Raw genomic sequence first — 19,239 nt, 5'->3', positions numbered from 1 at the left:
CAAATGATAAGAATGGCTGAAGATCTTATAACTCTAATCAGGGGAAGCCAGCCTCCCCCTTCTAAGAGACCTAGGACTGAAGTTGTTTATGAATCTTCTGACCATGATTCTGATTTTTCTGATTCTTCTGATGATCTGGATTTGCCCTTATCTACTTATGATGATTCTGATGCAGAGGACTCTATTCCTTCTGCTTCACCTCCAGAGGATTTTTCTTTTGGTGAAAACTTACATACACTAAGGGAGCATTTCCACTGGGAAAGCCAGAATTTTTCTGATTCAAAAAAGAGGCTTAGGGATTTCTTACTCCTGCCTCAGCATAGGCCTTTAGCTATTCCTCCTGTACTAGACATTGTTGATGATGCCTTTTCGGAATCTAGTTTGGCCCCTGATTCTCTGCCTCCTGCTCCCAGAAAACCTGACCGATATTACAGGGTTCCTGATTCACACAAGTTCCTTTTTAAAAATCCTACTGTGGATCCAGACACTATTTCACAGGAACCCAAGGGCATGAAGGCTTCTATTGCTAAAAATCCTACCCCTTCTGATAGAGACTCCAGGGCGCTGGATAGATGGGCTAAGAAGGTTTACACTTCTGCAACCTTGGCCATTAGGGCTTTAAACTGCCAGTTTCATATGTTAAGGTATCAACAACATGTTATTGGATTGCTTAAGCAGAAAATGATGTTGATTCCTGACTGTGCGGAAAATAAAGAATTACAGGATTTAATGCATTCTTCTGAACAGGTTGGAAAAAATACTTTGCAATGTGGATTTGATTCTTTAGAGGCCTCTTGCAGGGCTGATGTTACTGGTTCTGTGCTCAGAAGGCATGCTTGGCTTAAGGAGCAATCTTTACCTGATCATGTTAAAGCTAAATTGTTGGATGCTCCCTTAAATCAGGACCGCCTGTTTAGCAACAAGGCAGAGGAAGTTCTTAAATAGATGGAAGATAAAGCTAAATCTATGCAAACTGTTAAAGATTTCTTGCAAGTTCAGCCTCCTATATTTAGTAGGCACTGGCCCTCTAAGAACTGGTCCTTTCCAGCCTCTTCAAGGTCTTCTCAAGCCAAACCCAGACATAGCAGAAACCCTACGTTTCAGTCCCAGAGGACACACAAGACTAAGCAGTGGGGGGTTTCCGCACCCAAATCAGGGAGTAGTAAGATTCCCCCCTATGGAAAACAGTCTCAATGACTTGCTTCTAAAATTTCCAAGCAATTCCCAACTGAATGTTCCTTTAGGCAGAAAGATTGGTCTGCAGGCCAAAAACTGGGAACTCATTACCCAGGACAAATGGGTTTTAAATATAGTGTCCCAAGGATACAGATTTCACTTCCACACCTTACCAACACCAAGTGGGTGGCCAGATCTACCCCCAAATTAGTGGGGCAGAGGCCCAAAATCAGGTACTCTCTCTCTCTTAAGCATGGGGGCTATTCAGTTGGTACCAGAAGAGGAAAAGGGACAAGAGTTCTATTCGAGAATTTTTCTGGTACTCAGATAAGGCAATACATGGCGTCCTGTCCTGGACCTTTCTACTCTAGATACCTTTATTTTGATTCCAAAATTCAAGATGCTGACTCTTCACCAGCTGCTTCCTATGATAGGCAAAGATGCATGGTTGGCAACACTAGACTTAAAAGAAGCATACCTGTACATCCCTATCAGGGAGTCTTGTGGAAAATACCTACACTTCAAAGCAGGCTACATGCACTATCAGTTCTCTGCACTGCCCTTTGGCTTATCTACTGCACCCAGGGTATTCACAAAGTGCCTAGCTCCAGTCATTGCATTCTGTGGGCAAAGAAATATTCAAATATACCCATATCTGGATGATTGTCTAATTCAGGCAGAAAGCCAGGACATACTTTTGAATCATCTGGCCTGTGTTCAAAGGGTACTGACTTGTCTGGGGTACACCGTAAACAAAAGAAGTCACACCTGGTACCCTGTCAACAAATTATATTCCTTGGAGAGAAAGCTTGAATACAACTTCCCAGATAGCTTTCCTCATGCCAGAGAAACAGATTCATTTGACAGCCTACTTCAAACAAGTGGCCACAAAAACCCAGTTATTTGCAAGGCAAATACTTCAAGCCTTGGGGTTCATGGCCTCCTGCATTCTTCTAATTCTATATGCAAGGCTGCATATGAGGAAACTGCAATGGTATCTCAAAAGCCTACGGTGTCAACATTCACAGGATCTAGAAGCAATGATTCCTATCATACATTGCCTACGCCTAGAGTTCCTTTGGTGGGCAGAGGCCTGCCACCAAAACAGGGGACTACCTTTCATACTACCCCCTGCCACCCAAATCTTAACAGACACATCAGACTATCCATGGGGGGCCCACCTGGCAGGGAAGTGCATTCAGGGCAAATGGAACCCAAGTCAAATGCACCTGCATATTAATCAAAAAGAAATGTTAGCTGTACAGAATGCTCTGACAGCCTTCAAGGACCACATTCTTCCAGGACAATTAATGATAAAGACGGACACCACTGTCATGTGGTACATAAACAAGCGGGGGGGTAGACGTTCTTACCCCCTCTGCAGACTAGCCATGGCATTGTGGAACACAGCTCTGAGCTATCAAGTACAATTACAAGTTCAATTCCTGCCAGGAAAACTAAATACACTGGCAGACGAACTAAGCAGAAACCTCATGGACTCACACGAGTGGAAACTGGAACCAAGGATTTTCAACATGTTGACAAGCAAATGGGGAAGCCCAGATATAGACCTGTTTGCCTCCCCCCAAAACTATCAGTTGGAGAAATTCTGCACAAGGACTCCCCACAAACAAGCTTGGAAAGTGGATGCTCTGTCCTTCAGTTGGAAAAACCTATCAGTTTATGCCTTTCCTCCTCCTCTGTCTCTGCTCTCCAAAGTACTACTAAATATCAAACAAGACAAACCAAGGATGATTTTGATTGCACCAGACTGGCCACGCCAACACTGGTACCCCCTCTTGTGCAGTGTGTCACTATAGGCCCCATGGCACCTGCCTCCGACTCCTACTCTATTGTCTTAGCAGGAGAACCAAATTCTGCACCCTCAACTTCAAACACTGAATCTAGCAGCATGGCTATTTACATAATTTCTCCTTTACCATCCCTCAGTAAACCAGTGATGGATATCATTTTAGAGGCAAGGGGGCCTAGTACCAGAAAGTCTTACGATGAAAAATGGAAAAGATTCTGTGCCTGGAACCAATCTCAAGGGATGAGCACAACACTGCCCAATTTACCTTATATTTTACAATACTTCACTGAGATGCTTCATAAAGGCCTGTCTTTCTCCTCCATCAAAATTCATGCCTCAGCCATCTCAGCTCATTAAAACACAGAACCGCCCCTCTTCTCTCATCCACTGCTTAAGCAGTTCCTCAGAGGGGCCAAAAATCTGCAACCATCTAGGAGAGCTCCAACTACAGCATGGGACCTCAACTTTGTATTGGAAAAGCTCACCCTTCCTCCTTTCGAGCCAGCTGCCACTGCAGATTTAAAATTCCTTTCTTGGAAAATAGCTTTCCTTTTAGCAATCACTTCAGCAAGAAGGGTATCTGAATTACAGGCCCTCATGGCAGTGGAACCTTTCATCATCTTTATGCGGACAGGGTGTCCTTCAGGGCCAATCCTTCCTTCATGCCCAAGGTGGTATCCAGTGTGGCCCTTAATCAGTCCATACATTTGCCAACCTTCTTTCCTAATCCACAGAACAAAGGGGCATGGATTCTGCACTCCTTAGATATGCATAGACAACTTAGATTCTACTTGGACAGAACTAAACCTCAAAGGAAATCTGATCAACTGCTGGTGGCATTTGCTGCAGGGGCAGAGGGAAAGGCTATTTCAAAGCAAACTATTTCCAAATAGATAGACCATTGCATTCATTTCTGCTACAAACACCATGGAAAACCTATCCCACAGGGGATCAGACCCCACTCCACCAGGGCTGCATCTACCTCTACAGCCCTTCTTAGAGGCGTCCCTACCATCGACATCCTAGAAGCTGCTACCTGGAGTTCTGTACGTACTTTCACCAAGCATTACTATCTGCCAATTTTCTCTAAATCCAGAGCTGGCTTTGCCACTGCAGTCTTGCAGGGCCTTTTAGCTGGTCCTAATTCTATTTAAATTACTTCTTCCATCCTTAGCTTTGGGAATCTACCCAAAAGTGATGACTGCAACAGTGAAACATGAAGAACATAGTACAGTTGTATACACTTACCATAAATGTAGATGTTCGAGTGTATTCACTGCTGCAGTCCTGGTTACCCTCCCTCCAGTCCCCTTCTTTTTTTGGATATACCTCTACTTTCCTTTGCTATCTTCAAAAGCTTTTTGGTGTATTTGCTTTTTTGTTGGAGGTATAACCTTGTATATTTATAGATTTAATTGCTTCCCATTAAGGGGGCACCTGACATCTGGGGCAAGAAAAACTGATGTAATGGTGTCGGCTGCATGTTTTATACCCCTGATGACCTGACATCATGGAAGAAGGGACAGCAACTGACTCAGGACCCAAGACTTGGTTAATCAGGCTGACTGAGGGCTACTGCAAGCAGATAACCCCAAAAGTGATGACTGCAACAGTGAATACACTTGAACATCTACATTTATGGTAAGTGTACACAACTGCACTTTTCCTTGCCTCAATCTCAGATGCTTAAAATGGCGGAAGACCTTATCATGCTCATTAGGGGAAGCCAGCCTACTCCTGCTAAAAGGAAAAGAGACTTGTCCCCAGCAGCTTTATCTGACCAGGAGTCCAACGACTCTGAGGTTTCTGATTATGAAGACATGTCCTTATCTGCTTATGAGGATTCAGATGCAGAGGAATACATTTCTTTTGCCTCTCCTCCAGAGCATATTTCTTTTGGTGAAACCCTACATACCTTGAGAGAAAATTTCCACTGGGAATGCCCGGATTATCCTCGGTCCAAAAAGAGACTCAGGGAATTTTTAGATTTACCACAGCACAGACCCTTCGCTATTCCTCCTGTTCTGGATGTGGATGATGTTTTTATGGAATCCAGTCTAACTCCTGATACTCTACCTCCTGCTTCGCAACAAATAAAACAAACTAGTAAACTCAAAAAAGTGGGCGAGAAACTGAGCTTAACTCAAACAATATTCAAAACTCCAATTTTATTAGTGCTTTCGGCGAGTTCAGTGCCTCCCCTTCTTCAGACAACAAACCAACAGATTTACAACTAATTTATACTAGGTTTCAGTGCAATTATTCAATTATGCTATTAAGTCTTTTACTTTCATTAAAAAGACACTGCTTACTGACCAGTTCGTATATGCCCATAGACTAACATTAACGGAATACCCGCACTTGCAAGACCTTAGTACATGCATATAAATATAAATTAATATAACCATCCTAAACGATAAACAATTCTAAGAAATCACATATGTTAAAATTTATTTATTTATTTATTTGTTTGTTTATTTATTTATATTTGTTGACTGGGAGTGTCCGACTGGACGTAGGTCCATTTTCAGCGGAGGCCCGGGGAGAAAAGCTCCACAGTTAAAATAAACAGACAGTAGTTACATTGGATTACATAGCGATTAACAATTTGCATAGCAATTACTTACAACATATTTACAGATGAAGAACATAGTACATCAGTAGACAACTAGAATCTTTATCTGTGAAGTACATAACAGACATTAACAAATGTTAAAATAAGAAGTTCCTGCTGTATAAGTACTAGGCCTATGAGCATCTCAGCTTGCTATAATCAAGGTAGTTAGTGGAGTGAAAATAAAGGTAGTGGTTGGATGGGGTGGGTGATATTAGAGTGGGAGCTGCAAGGGCATAGCCAGCATGTGTTTTAGTGTGCTTTTAGTAAAGTTTTGAAGTGGGTGCATGATGGTACGGAGGTAATTGTAGGGGGGGGGGTTCCATAATTTGGCTATGGTGCAAGAGAATAGTGCTTCACCAGCAGAGTTATTGGCTTTAGTGATCTGCAAGTGATTTTTGTTGCTGGATCTTAGTGGTCTGGTGGTGCGATAGGGTTGGAGTAGATTCTGGAGGGATGGGACATTTAGTGGATGGTGTACTAGTTTGTGGGCGAGTGCGAGTTGATACCATTGAAGGAGGTGAGGGAGTTCAAGCCAGCCCAGTTCAGCAAGTGAGAGACCGTGGTGACTACGGTAGGATGCCCCTGTGGCAAATTTGGCAATTTTGTTGTAGCAGGTCTCTAGCTTGTTTAGATCGCATTGCCTTAGGTTGGTATATATTGGAGAGGCATAAAGTAGGGTGGAGATAAGGTGGGAATTTGCTATTGAAATCTTTGCTGCTTTGGTGAGAAGATGCTTATTTCTGTATAACGCTCCTAGTTTTTTGTGGACTTGTTTTATGGTCATGGATATGTGAATGTCAAATTTTAGTTTGTCTATTTCCACTCCTAGCAATTTGGTGTGTTCGGTTGGGTATATAGTGGTGTTGTCTTTTGCTGTGATGTTAAAGTGAGAGTTGTTTTGAGTATGTTTGGTGGGTTGGAAGATGAGTAGTTTAGTTTTGTTTGGGTTGATTATTAATTGGGCATCGGATAACCAAGTTTCAACAGAGGAAAAGGCTTCCTGTGTGACTTTTTGCAGTTTGGGTAGGGACTGGGCTGAGCAGATGATGGTCGAGTCATCTGCGTATTGTATGTGTGCGCCATGTGTGGTGGCAGAGGCTAGATTATTTGTGAAAACAGAGAAGAGTAGGGGTCCAAGGATGGATCCTTGGGGAACCCCTATGCAGACAGGTAGTTGGGGAGATATGTCATTCTGCCATACAATGGATTGTTGGCGGTCAGACAGGTAACTCTGAAACCAGTTGGTGACTGATTGTGAGAAGGATAGGTTATTGAGGACAGAGATAAGTTGTTTGTGTGGGACCATGTCAAATGCTTTAGATAGGTCTAGGAAAGTAGCACAGGAGAGATAGCCATTGTTTTCATGCTGAAGGATACTGTTAGTAAAGGAGAGTAAAGCAGTGGTGGTGCTATGGTGTGGTCGGAAACCATGCTGAGTATTGGAAAAGAGGTTGTTAGTAAGGAGGTAGTCTGAGACCTGAGAGTGTATGCATCTCTCTAGTATTTTGGAGAGTGGAGAGAGAATAGCTATGGGGCGGTAATTGGTTAGTTCTGTGGAGGGTCCGCCTTTGTGGAGGGGAATTATATGTGATACTTTCCACAGTGTGGGAACATAACTTTCTGACAGAGATTGGTTAATCAAGATGGATACTGGGTAGGCCAGAGCATCAGCTGTGATTTGTAGGTATTCACTTGGGAGGTTGTCTGCTGCTAATTTGGTGGGTTTAAGTTTAGTTAAGAGTTTTTTTATGTTGGACGTAGGTACAGGAGAAAAAGAGAAGGCAGTGGGGAGATTAGTAGTTGAAGGTGTGGGTTGGAGGGGAGGGGGGTTGTGTTGTTTAGCTAGTGATAGTATGGTTTGTGTGAAGTGTGTGTTGAATGAGGTAGCAATATTTTCTGAGGAGTGATGGATGTTAGGAGGAGGGGTACTGACTTTACCTGGGTGGAGGATGGAGTTTATGGAGGACCAGAATTGTTTGGGGCTGTGTTCGGAGGAGTCTAGGGCAGATGGTAGTATTGGAATTTGTCCTGTTTTATTAGCTTTTTACTCTATTGCGTAGTTCTAGGAATTTCTGTCTAGTTGAAGGGGTCTTGGTTTTGCGCCAGTGCTCCCAGGCTTTATCCCTGTTTTTCATTTCTGACTTAGTGGTTTTCTGTAGCCATGGGGAGGTTTGTGCTTTGATTCTGGAAAGTCTTATGGGGGCATGGTAATTAAGGATGCTCAGGAAGGTAGTATTAAAAAAATTCAACTGCGTCATCAAGACTGAGGTACTTTAGAGGATGCCAGTTACATTCTTTGAGGGATAAGATGAATGTGAGTGGGTTAAAGTTTATTTTTGTACGTATCTGATGGTAGACGACAGGTTTAGCTTGATATAGGTATTTTTTCAGTAGGAATGTTGGGGAGTGATCACTGAGGCTATCTGATAAGCAGCCTGTTATATATGACTGGGGGCTCTTACTGACTAGTATCCAATCCAGGGTAGTGTGCTTGCTGGAGTTTTTATTTATACTGGTTGGCGACTGGACTAGTTGGGTGAAGCCATGAAGGTTTACATGATGGGTTGGATGGTTGCCGGAACAGGATTGCCAGTCAATATTGAAATCACCTAAAATGATAGTTTCTTGGGGGAGATGGTGGGTAGACCAGCTGAGGAGGTTTTCTAGTGGAGGGATGTTTTGGCCAGGTGGGAAGTAGCATCCAATTATGTTGATGGTTTTGTTTTGGTTTATTTTGAGGTTGTTATATATTATTTTTTCATTGCCTATGTGTGGAGCTGATGATTTTAAGACCTGGATGTTTAGATGCTGTTTAAATATTATAGCTACAACGCCTCCTTTCATGTTTAGCTGGTCTACTCTTAGTATGCCATAACCTGTAGGGAGTATTTGCTCACTGGTAATGTGAGGTTTTAGCCAGGTTTCTGTCAGGATGACTATATCTGGGGAGTACAAGTCTATGGTGGCATGGAGTTCATGGACTTTGTTGGATATACTTCTAATATTTAGGCTTAGTAGAAGGAAGTCATTTGGCTTTCTATTGGCTGTAATATGGGAGAAGTTGTGGTTTCTAGTCTGATTATGAGGATTGGGGTTGGAGATGGTAGGGCCAGGGTTGGGGTGGATATCTCCACTTAGGGCTAGTTTTGATATGCATGAGGTTATTAGTTTTCTCAGTTTTTGAATGTGTTTGTTTATAAGGGAAACTTTATGATTGTGCTCTTTGGGTAATAGGTATGGTGGGAGGGTTACTATGTTAAGTTGTAGGGATGCTTTATGTTTGAGTAATATAGTTGGTAGAATATGTGGGGGGTGCATAGGGATGGTTCTTGAGTTGGTGGGAGGGGAGCTGAGTGTGGGTGAGACATGAGTGGTGGTGTGAGTAGTAGTACAGTGGTAGTGGTTGAGTGCGGGAATGATAGAGCTTTGGTAGGATGTAAGACATGCAAGGAGAGTGCATGCAGTGAGCATAGGTAAGGTATGCTTGTACATGTTAGTTGAGGTGTGATAGTAGTGGGAAGACGGAGGAGGTAGTGTTGGGTTAGCACTGTGGTTGGCTACTGGAAAGATGGGAGGGGTTTGTGAGTGTAATAAAGGTGGGACCACTGGGGGCGGGAGGGAATAGGGGGCAGGGTGGGGAGCGAAGCAGGTAGAGACCCTGTTAGTTGCTCTTATGAGGGGGCTGGAAACAATCAGGTAACAGAGTTAACTGATGAACATATGATAGTGACAAGGGTGGTTGTAGTTTTAAAAATGGTGCGTGCCAAAGGTAATGTTTATCAACTTTGGGATTGTCTTAAGGTAATAAACAGGGAAGGGGGAGGGGAGAACAAGGGTGTGAGCAGGCAGTTCTTTGTACTGCTGCTAATGAGCCAAAGCAAAGACAAGTTAGTGTCTGAGAAACAATCACAATTGACAAAGGACTGCTCTGAAACTGTAAGTCATTTCTTAACCATTTTCAGGTGGAAAAACAGGATAACCTTGTATCAGTAGGCTACTGTGGTCTCAGTTTATATTAACAAACACACAGTATTGATCAGATTATGGATACTATCTAAATATATAAAAACATGTAAAATACATAGTCTAATTTCTAAAATTAAAAACAAAAACTATATATATATATATATATATATATATATATATATATATATATACCACAGCTTGTTATAACTCTATGCGACTAAAATAATAATAGTCATAACATAATAAATAGTTTTACAATCAATTTAAATCTCATTTGAATGCTAGAGCTGATAATAAAATAATATTCTATTCTAAAATCCTACAAAAGCACATTCTTATCGTAACCTCACTTGAATGTAAATAAAGGCAAAAAATTACTCCTACAATGACCTTAACTGTATATGTTAAAAAAATTCCTTTTTTCTCTTTATTGGTAACCATACAACAATATTCCATAAAACTAATTTATTTATGTTTTTGTTGTATCTTATATTTTATAGAGTATTTTATTTACCTACGTAAAGCTAATAGTTTCAATATACTTTTAATGGATACATAGTCATTAAGCCCTGGAGGGATGTGGGCCACCGTTCTTATTTGCCAAAAAAATTTTCTTCTACTTCAAGTTGTAGTTGCCAGGGCCCCCCTCTTACGTCTCCTTGACATTGTTGTAATATTATGAATTTAAACCTATGATCGGGATACTCGATAATGTCTCTAGCTAATGCATGTGTTGTATCTCTTTTGTTAATAGCGTACTGATGTTCATAAATATGCTGCTTAATTTTCCTCTCCGTTTTGCCAATGTAGTACGCAGCACATTGGTCGCAGCACGCTGTATAAACTACTCTTTTAGTTTTGCAATTAAATCTGCCATTAGCATGATACATCCTCTCCCTAATGGTAATTTTATTATCTGTCCGTACATATTTACATTGTTGGCACGACCCGCATTTGTACATTCCACAAATCCTAACTTGGTTAGTTCTTCTTTTTCTTTAAAGTAATGCTTTTAAATTTGCACCTTTTCTATATATAAAGTTAGGCTTCTCCCCTAAAATTTTGAACAGCCCACTATCTTCCATTATAATGGCCCAATTTTTATTCAACATTTCTCTTATTCTAAGGTGGTCAAGTGAATACGTACAGAGAAAACTGGTCTTAAAATCATGCTTTTTGTTGTTTGTGACCATATTATGTTGATCTGCTGTGTGTTCAACATTTTGGGCAAAATTGTTCTGTAATAGGGGTTTAAAGTGCCCTATGTTTCGTTTAATACTAACTTCGGAAATAATGTTGTCAACCAAAATTTCTGGATACCCTCTATTGATGAACATAACTTTCAAAAGCTCACATTCACTAATGAAATCAATATCATCAGATACCATTCTAGCCGCCCTTATCATCTGCCCTTTAACCACTGCTCTCTTTTGATGGTAAGGGTGACTACTGGTAAAGTGCAAAAAAAAGCATTAGAATAGGTTGGTTTTCTATAGATTGTGCTTCTAAACCTAAAATTACTCTACCTCCTGCTCCCAGGAAACTTGACAGGTACTACAGAGTCCCTGACTCACACAAATTTCTTTTCAAAAATCCTACTGCTGACCCAGAGATCATCTCCCAAGGACCTAAAGGAATAAAAGCAACCACAGCTAAGAATCCCACCCCTTTAGACAGATGGGGTAAAAAAATATACACCTCTGCAAATCTTGCCATTAGAGCATTAAATTGTCAGTTCCACATGCTGAAATACCAGCAACATACTATGGAACTTATTAAACAAAACTTATCTACTTTCCCTGACTGTGCAGAAAGTAAAGAACTACAGGAGCTTATGCATTCTGCAAGCCAAGTTAGTAAGCATACCCTGCAATGTGGGTTTGACATCCTAGAAGCATCCTGCAAGGCAGTAGTCACAAGTTCTGTACTTAGAAGGCATACTTTGCTTAAGGAGCAGACCTTGCCAGACCATGTCAAATCAAAATTATTGGACACACCACTGATTAAAGACAATCTGTTTGGCACCAAAGCAGAAGAGGTTTTGAAAAAGATGGAAGAAAAAGCTAAGTCTATGCAGACAGTTAAAGACTTTTTGCAAGTCCAGCCTGCAAGATTCACTAGGCATTGCCCTTCAAAACATTGGTCCTTTCCAGCCCCTTCAAGGCCACCTCAGACTAGACCTAGGGTAAGCAGACCCCCCCCCCCCCCAGACAGCAGTCTCCGGGTATGCAGAGATCTAAGCAATGAAGTACCTCCACTTCTAAAACAGGAAGTGTTAAGCCACCCACTTATGGAAAGATTTCACAATGACTTCTCAACTCCACCTCTCACCTCTACCCATCTGCTCATACCCCTAGGAGAAAAACTTGCCTCCCATGCAAAGAACTGGGCCTCCATCACCAACGATCGATGTGCCCTCAACATAGTGTCCCAGGGGTACAAATTTTATTTCCATGCACTGCCAACCCCAAAAGGGTTCCCAGATCTTCCTCCAAACCAGTGAGCAGAGGTACCAAACCATGTTCATTCCCTGCTCTCCATGACACAGTGCAAGCTTGTGGTGGTGTACCTTGAAGATTTTCCTACAAGATTTATTTATAGGCAGGCCCTTTTTTCTTCCCCAGCCCATAGCCACGGTGACCACAGATGCCTCCTTACTGGGGTTGGGGGGGCATTTTCGGGGAAGGATGGTTCAAGGCACACTGTCCCATGTAGAGACCAAATTGCACATAAATGTCCTGGAGATGAGAGCAGCCCTTCTAATGTTGCAAGCCTTTCAGAAGTGTCTCCCTCTCAGGACTATAGCAGTTCAAATGGACAACATGGCAGTGGTCTGGTAAATCAACAAGCGGGGGGGACACAGACTTATCCCCTGTGCAGAGAGGCCATGAGAGTGTAGGAATGGGCGATGTCTTCCAGGCACCTTCTTCTTGCAATGCACATACCCAACAGGTTAGCCAACAAACTCAGCAGGTCTATCCTGAGTCCTCACGAGTGGTCCCTCAACCCATCAGTGGCACATCAGATATTTGACCATTGGGGTCTTCCTTGCTATGACCTATTTGCCTCCTCTGTCAACCATAAATGCAGCAATTACTTATCCCTGATCCCTCCAGAGGAGGAGTCTGCCAGGGACGGTCTGGTTCACGATTGGCCATCAGGAATCCTGTATGTTTACCCTCCAACTCATACCCAGAGCTCTGCAGAAGGCCCCTCACCTGAAGACTCTTCTCATCCTCATTGCCCCCTTTTGGCCTTGTCAGCAGTGGTTCTCCCTGCTTTGGTCTCATCTGAAGCATCCTCCCTGGATATTGGATCCCATTCCGGACTTCATTTCTCACCCTTGGGGGGCTCCCTGTACCCAGTCTTCAGTCCCTTCGGTTAACCACATGGTTCTTCCATTTCCAGTGATCCTTTACCAGTCCAGGCTTTCTTCTCCAGTGAAGAATATTGTCTTAGCCTCTCAGAAACCGTCTACTCAGAAGGTATATTCTAGCAAGTGGAAAAGATTTGTCATTTGGGCCAAACAACGAAACCTTGACCATTTTTCAGCTCTTATTCCTGACATTCTGTGATTTTTAGCTTCCCTCTTTCAGGAATGGGCTAGTTTCTCCACAATTAAACTTAAGTTGGTGGCCATCTTGAATTTTCACTTGAACAAGAGTCCCACCTTCTCTTCCATAGTCTGCAAAGCCTTTCTCAAAGAGGTATTTATGCTTAGACCGCCTATCAAAGATCCATCCCCCTTGGGATCTGACCTTGTTGCTGCAGTCTTTGACACAAAAGCCCTTCATGCCTGCTGCATCATGTGATCTTAAATTCCTATCCTAAAAGACGGCCTTATTGGTTGTGATTACTTCAGGCAAGAGAGTTTCTGAGCTGCAGGTTCTTAGTATCAAGCCTCCCTTTTATGGTCTTTCATAAGGATAGGGTATCTCTCAGAACTAATCCTTCATTCATTCCCAAGATAGTGTCAGAGGTCAACCTTAATCAATCTACTCAAGCTTCCTGTTTTCTTCTCTAATTATTCTAACAAAGGGGAATATATATTGCATTGTTTGGATATCTATAGACAGTTACGTCTTTATCTTAAGAGGACTGAAGAATTTCGAAAGTCAGATCAGCTCTTTGTAGCTTTTTCCTCAGGCCAGGAAAGGTTTGGCAGTTACCAAGGTATTGATTTCCCATTGGATTGCCAGCTGTATTTCCTTAATCTGTGACAGCAGCCACATTGATCTTTCAAAACCAGTTAAAGCTCACTCTACTAGGTCGGTGGCTACTTCTTCCACCTTTTTGGCTAAACTTTCATTGGATGAGATTTGCGCTGCTGCTACTTGGTCTAATCCTCACACCTTTGTTACAACTTATAAGTTGGACTTAATATCTAAGAACAGGGCTCCCTTTGGTTCCTCTGTGCTCTGGCATATCTTTTTGTGAGGCCTCCCAGGGTTCATAGTAGCTGAGGACTCTGACCCATCCGTGATCAATAATGACACGGGTAATATCAGATAGTGTTATTTACTTACCATAACTTGGAATCTGTGCTGCCCAGTATCATTATTCATCACTTTCCCACCCGCCTTCCCCCAGTCTTCTGGAGATCTGGTATGTATGGAGGGATATCTTCCTTTTTAGACCTGTTTAGTATTATAGACAGTCTTAACTGCTCTTTCCTTGTCCAGCAAACTTGATCTGAGGTTGTAGGTCAGCAAGGGAATATGGGAAGGAGAGGAGCTTGAGCTCTAGATCTGTCCTTCAGTTGCTGGCTCGGATCTGAGGTCGGATCCAAGACCCATCTGTGATGAATAATGACACTGAATAGCACAGATTACAAGTTATGGTAAGTACATAAGTCTTTTTACTCCCTATGTTTGACAGAATCTCAGCCATCAGATTCACCTACTTATTCTCTGTTCTTTGGGGGGGGGGGCTGCAGAATTAATAACACTTATTGGATTTTATTATTTTCGGTCTTCCTCAGCTCCATGTCACACTTCCTCACTGGTGAGGAAAGAAATGAGGGAAAAATGGGGCATGGCTTCCATTGAGGTATTCTTTCACTGTCTGTTGTGGTTACTCATGGAAGGCTAGCCCAGTGTGAACTCCCTTGTACTATGCTAGGGGCTTTCTACCTGCTGACTGAGATGGTATTGAATACATGAAGTTCTTTTAGGTTCCTGTATAACAATTTTCTGCAGATGAAAATCTATTTTTGTTTTGAATGTTTTTTTTTTTTTTTGCATCCCGCAAAGAATCTAACCTGACAGTGCCATACCTGCTCAGCTGATTCATTTCACGGTGAAAGCTGAGAATTCCTGAGTGAGGCAGTAGCTGCAGCCCTTTTGTTCCTGCCTGGGTAGCTCATTCATCCCATTCTTTCTCCTGGCGGTGAGAGTTAAGTGGTAGGGGAGCATACCAGCTTAATTGTCCTGGGTGTGGTAGCCTACCTTCTCCTGCTGGACCATCCCAGTTCTGAACTCGTCAGTAGCAACCACCATAAGGAGCATGTCAACCCCCTCATTGGTCAGATCTGACCATAAGCAAATCACCCTTGGCATCCACATCCCACCCCCACCCCGCCAGTATGGAAAGCTCTGTAAAAAAAATTCTCCAAAGCCAACTTCATGCTACTCAAGTCAGAAGTGACAAACTTCATGACACCCATGCAGGTGGGTGCTGAGAGTTTGACTGCTGAATCCTACACTAAGGCACTATACAAGCACATCCACTTGTGCATGAATTGTACCATCCCAAATAGAACCAAGATGCTCTCCTCCAAAAAAAGGAAGCCAATCTGGTGGTCTCCTGCCATAAACAAACTATACAACAGAAGGAAGAAACTGTTCCAGAAAAGAGGAAAATCCCAGGATGCAAAAAACTCCCTTACCACCCTCAGTAAGAAGCTGAGATCCCTCATAAAATCCTCCAAAGCTAGTTACGAAAATAAAGTTGCCAAAGATTCCAAAGACAAAAACAAGGCATTCTATAGTTATGTCAATAATTTAAATGGCAATGCTCAGATCTGCTCTAAGCTACAACAGAATAGCATTAAATATACTGATCCCATGGATATTGCCAATATACTGGCAGATTGATTTAGTGCAAACTTCACCCCCTAAAGGGCCCATCTCAATACCAAAAGATTGCCAAATTCCGGTAATCACGGCCACACAGGTAGAAACCGCACTCTCCAAAGCTAAGAGTACAGCATCCATGGGACCAGACGGCATCCCGGGCTGTGTACTACATGAACTACAAAATGAACTGGCACCTCACCTAAGTGTCATGTTTAATCATAGCCTCACCTCAGGCTTCGTGCCCACTGAGTGGCACACAGCTACAGTTATCCCACTTCACAAGGGAGGATCCACCTTGGATCCTGGGAACTACCGTCCCATCAGTCTGACAAGCCTGATCTCTAAGGGCATGGAACGCATTATCATGGAACTTATAAACAAAGACATTGGCAACCTTCAAACACTGGACCCCACCCAGTTTGGGTTCGTGAAGGGCCGATCTTGTCTCCTGAACCTGATTGACTTCTTCAGATCAGTCTCCAGAGCTGTGGACGAGGGTAAGGCAGTCCATACAGCCTATCTGGACCTTGCCAAGGCCTTCGACACCACCCCCCACTCTGGAATCATAGATAAAGTTACTAAGCTGGGCATAAATCCCTATGTCACTCAATGGGTTGCCAACTGGCTTACTGACAGAACTCAGACTGTAAAAGTAGCCAACTCCAAATCCAGCTCTAGACAAGTGACAAGTGGAGTTCAGGGTTCAGTCCTGAGACCACTCTTGTTTGGAATCAACTTCTCTGAAGTACAGGCCAACACTAAGGGACTCTGGCTAACAAAGTTCGCAGATGACTGCAAACTGGGAGCCATTATTGAATCCCCAAATGATGTGGATATTCTACAAAAGGGCCTTACAGAAACAGATGCTTGGTGTCAGAGCCATGGGCTCAAGCATAATGCCAAGAAATGTATAGTTATCCCTTTTGGGAAAAAACATGTACCCATGGATTACCACATAGGTGGCAGTACACTAAACACTGAAAGTGTGATGAGAAACTTAGGGACACAGGTGGACAGTGGTCTCACCTTCGATAACCACATTGCCACAACAGTCAGGAAATCCTTCTATGTGGCACACCTCATCACTAAGGGCTTTTCATCCAGAAAAAAGGAGGTCATTGTCCCACTGTACTCATCCCTCATTAGACCCATTATAGAGTACAACTCCCCGTTTGGTATGTACCTCACAAGACATCTGCAACAGCTAGAAAGGCCGCAGAAATACCTCACTAAAAGAATCACAGGCCTAAAGCAGATGCCCTATGCTGACCGTCTAAAAACTCCAGCTATACTCTGTGGCATATCGTCTACTCAGAGGCGATCTCTGCTTAACATAGAGGGCCATGTCAAACCCTGACCTGTTGAACATGCTCCACTTAAAGAAATCCCAATCCCTCAGAGCCACATGCTCTAGGGATCTAAACCTTGTCATCACAATGAACAAAACATGCTGGAAGGATAGGTTCCTGACCCAGAGACTCCCCAATACTCAGGGATAGACTGCCCATACATGTCAAGCAGAGCACCTCCTTGGCCCTCTTCAAAAGGAACCTTGACAATTGGATGGGAGATAGGAAATTCACCCCAGGTATCATGTCAGTCTCCCTGCTAGACAGGGGTCCAGGGAAGTAAATATTGTGGGAAGAAATATCCAGGGAATTGTTATGGCAAGGCTTGTATAGGCCCAAGGGCCAATAGCCTAGTACCAACCTATGAACCTATAAGCACAATCCTCACAGTATGTGCACTGCAGGCACAACCCCCACAGCATGTGCTTCTACAGGCACAACCCCTGCAGCATGCCCCTGTACAGTTGCAACCCTTGCAGCATGTCCCTCTACAGTCACAACCCCCACAGCATGTGCCTCTGCAGGGACAGTCCCACCAGAATGTGCCTCTGCATGCCTAACCCCCACAGAATGTGCCTCTGCAGGCACAACCCCCACAGAATGTGCCTCTGCAGGCACAACCCCCACAGAATGTGCCTCTGCAGGCACAACCCCCAAACCTCCACAGTATGTGGCTCTGCAGGCACAACCACCACAGTATGTGCCTCTGCAGGCAAAACCCCACAGTATGTGCCTCTGCAGGCACAACCTCCACAGTATGTGCCTTTGCAGTCACAACCCCCGCAGCATGTTCCTCTGCAGGGACAGTCCCACCAGAATGTGCCTCTGCAGGCACAACCTTCACAGTATGTGGCTCTGTAGGCACAACCCCCACAGCATGTGTCTCTGGAGGCACAACACCCACAGCATGTGCTTCTTCAGGCACAACTCCATGGCATGTACCTCTGCAGACACAACCCCAATGGCATGTACCTCTGCAGGCACAACCCCCACGGCATGTACCTCTGCAGGCACAACCCCCACGGCATGTACCTCTGCAGGCACAACCCCCACGGCATGTGCGTCTGCAGGCATAACTCCCACAGCATGTGCCTCTGCAGGTACAATCCCCGCAGCATGTCCCTCTGCAGTTACAACCCCTGCAGCATGTTCCTCTGCAGGGGCAGTCCCACCAGAATGTACCTCTGCAGGCACAACCCCCACGGCATGTGTGTCTGCAGGCATAACTCCCACAGCATGTGCCTCTGCAGGTACAATCCCCACAGCATGTGCCTCTGCAGGCACAACCCCCACAGCATGTCCCTCTGCAGGCACAACCCCCACAGCATGTCCTTCTGCAGGCACAACCCCCACAGCATGTCCCTCTGCAGGCACAGTCCCACCAGAATGTGCCTCTGCAAGTACAATCCCCATAGTAGGTGCCTCTGCACAATGGCAACATTTGCACTCTATGCCCATTTTCCATGGATGTAACACTCAGTTCTCTCACTAAATGTTATCCAAGTGGTGAGCTAGAGTCATCTCCCTTATCTCTAGATGATCATGCTGGCAATGGCCACTCACTCTCAGTCTTTCATGGCCAGCTTCTGCAGACCCCCAATCTGCTATTTGAACCTGGGTTGTCTGCTATGTAGTCGAGTCTGTGTCTCATAGCTGGCAGCACTTCCTTTTAGGTCTTGATGGTGTTTATCTGATTTGGTTGTTCTTGTATGGTATATTTCTGTGATATTTCAGTGAACTTTGACATGCAGCATCACTAACAGTTTAGTAATTCTTGACAGCTTTAATGTCTTTGTTTTTTTTTCTGATGTTTTTAAAGAAAAACAAAATCAATTTTTCTTACACTAGCTCTAAAATTCTATTTTTTGTTTTCTATTAGGCTGAGTGATGGAAAGGAGTACCTCTTCCAAGCAAAAGATGAGGTAAGTTTTTATTTTCAACATATTCTGTAGTAGCAGACGCATAACTGAAGGCCGCAACTCCACATTCTTGAATGTGCATCCTTTGAAGTGATGCAAGAGATGTTCTTCATTCCACATTGCTGCAGTCCTAACCATTGGGGTAGTCCGCTGTCCAGTCGGCCCGAATACCAAAGTATATGGCTGACGTCGGTCAAGGCGCATTAGACTGACGTCAGGACGTCAGGGTACTAATGCGCATGACCGACGTCATATCCTCAGTCTTTTTTGCCGCATGGTCCGATGCAGAAGCAGTTTTGCGAGTGCAGGTTGGCGTTCTGAA

The 19,239-nt window shown here is 43.6% G+C and overlaps 1 protein-coding gene across 2 annotated transcripts in view; it reads left to right on the top strand.

The window, feature by feature from the left end:
- Positions 1-19,239, top strand: part of LOC122792927 (spectrin beta chain, non-erythrocytic 1-like) — a 1,986,067-nt gene that overhangs the window by 1,922,451 nt on the left and 44,377 nt on the right. For both annotated transcript variants that reach the window (XM_044060498.1, XM_044060499.1), the window contains one exon: positions 18,878-18,920. In XM_044060498.1, coding sequence (XP_043916433.1) covers positions 18,878-18,920 — 43 coding nt within the window. The remainder of the gene's footprint in view (positions 1-18,877; positions 18,921-19,239) is intronic.

This window comes from Protopterus annectens, chromosome 2.part0 (assembly GCF_019279795.1).
Source record: "Protopterus annectens isolate FY-2018-M chromosome 2.part0, PAN1.0, whole genome shotgun sequence".
Taxonomy (NCBI): Eukaryota; Metazoa; Chordata; order Ceratodontiformes; family Protopteridae; genus Protopterus; species Protopterus annectens.
The sequence above is the reverse complement of the archived record's forward strand: the minus strand, read 5'-3'. Positions and strand labels throughout refer to the sequence as shown.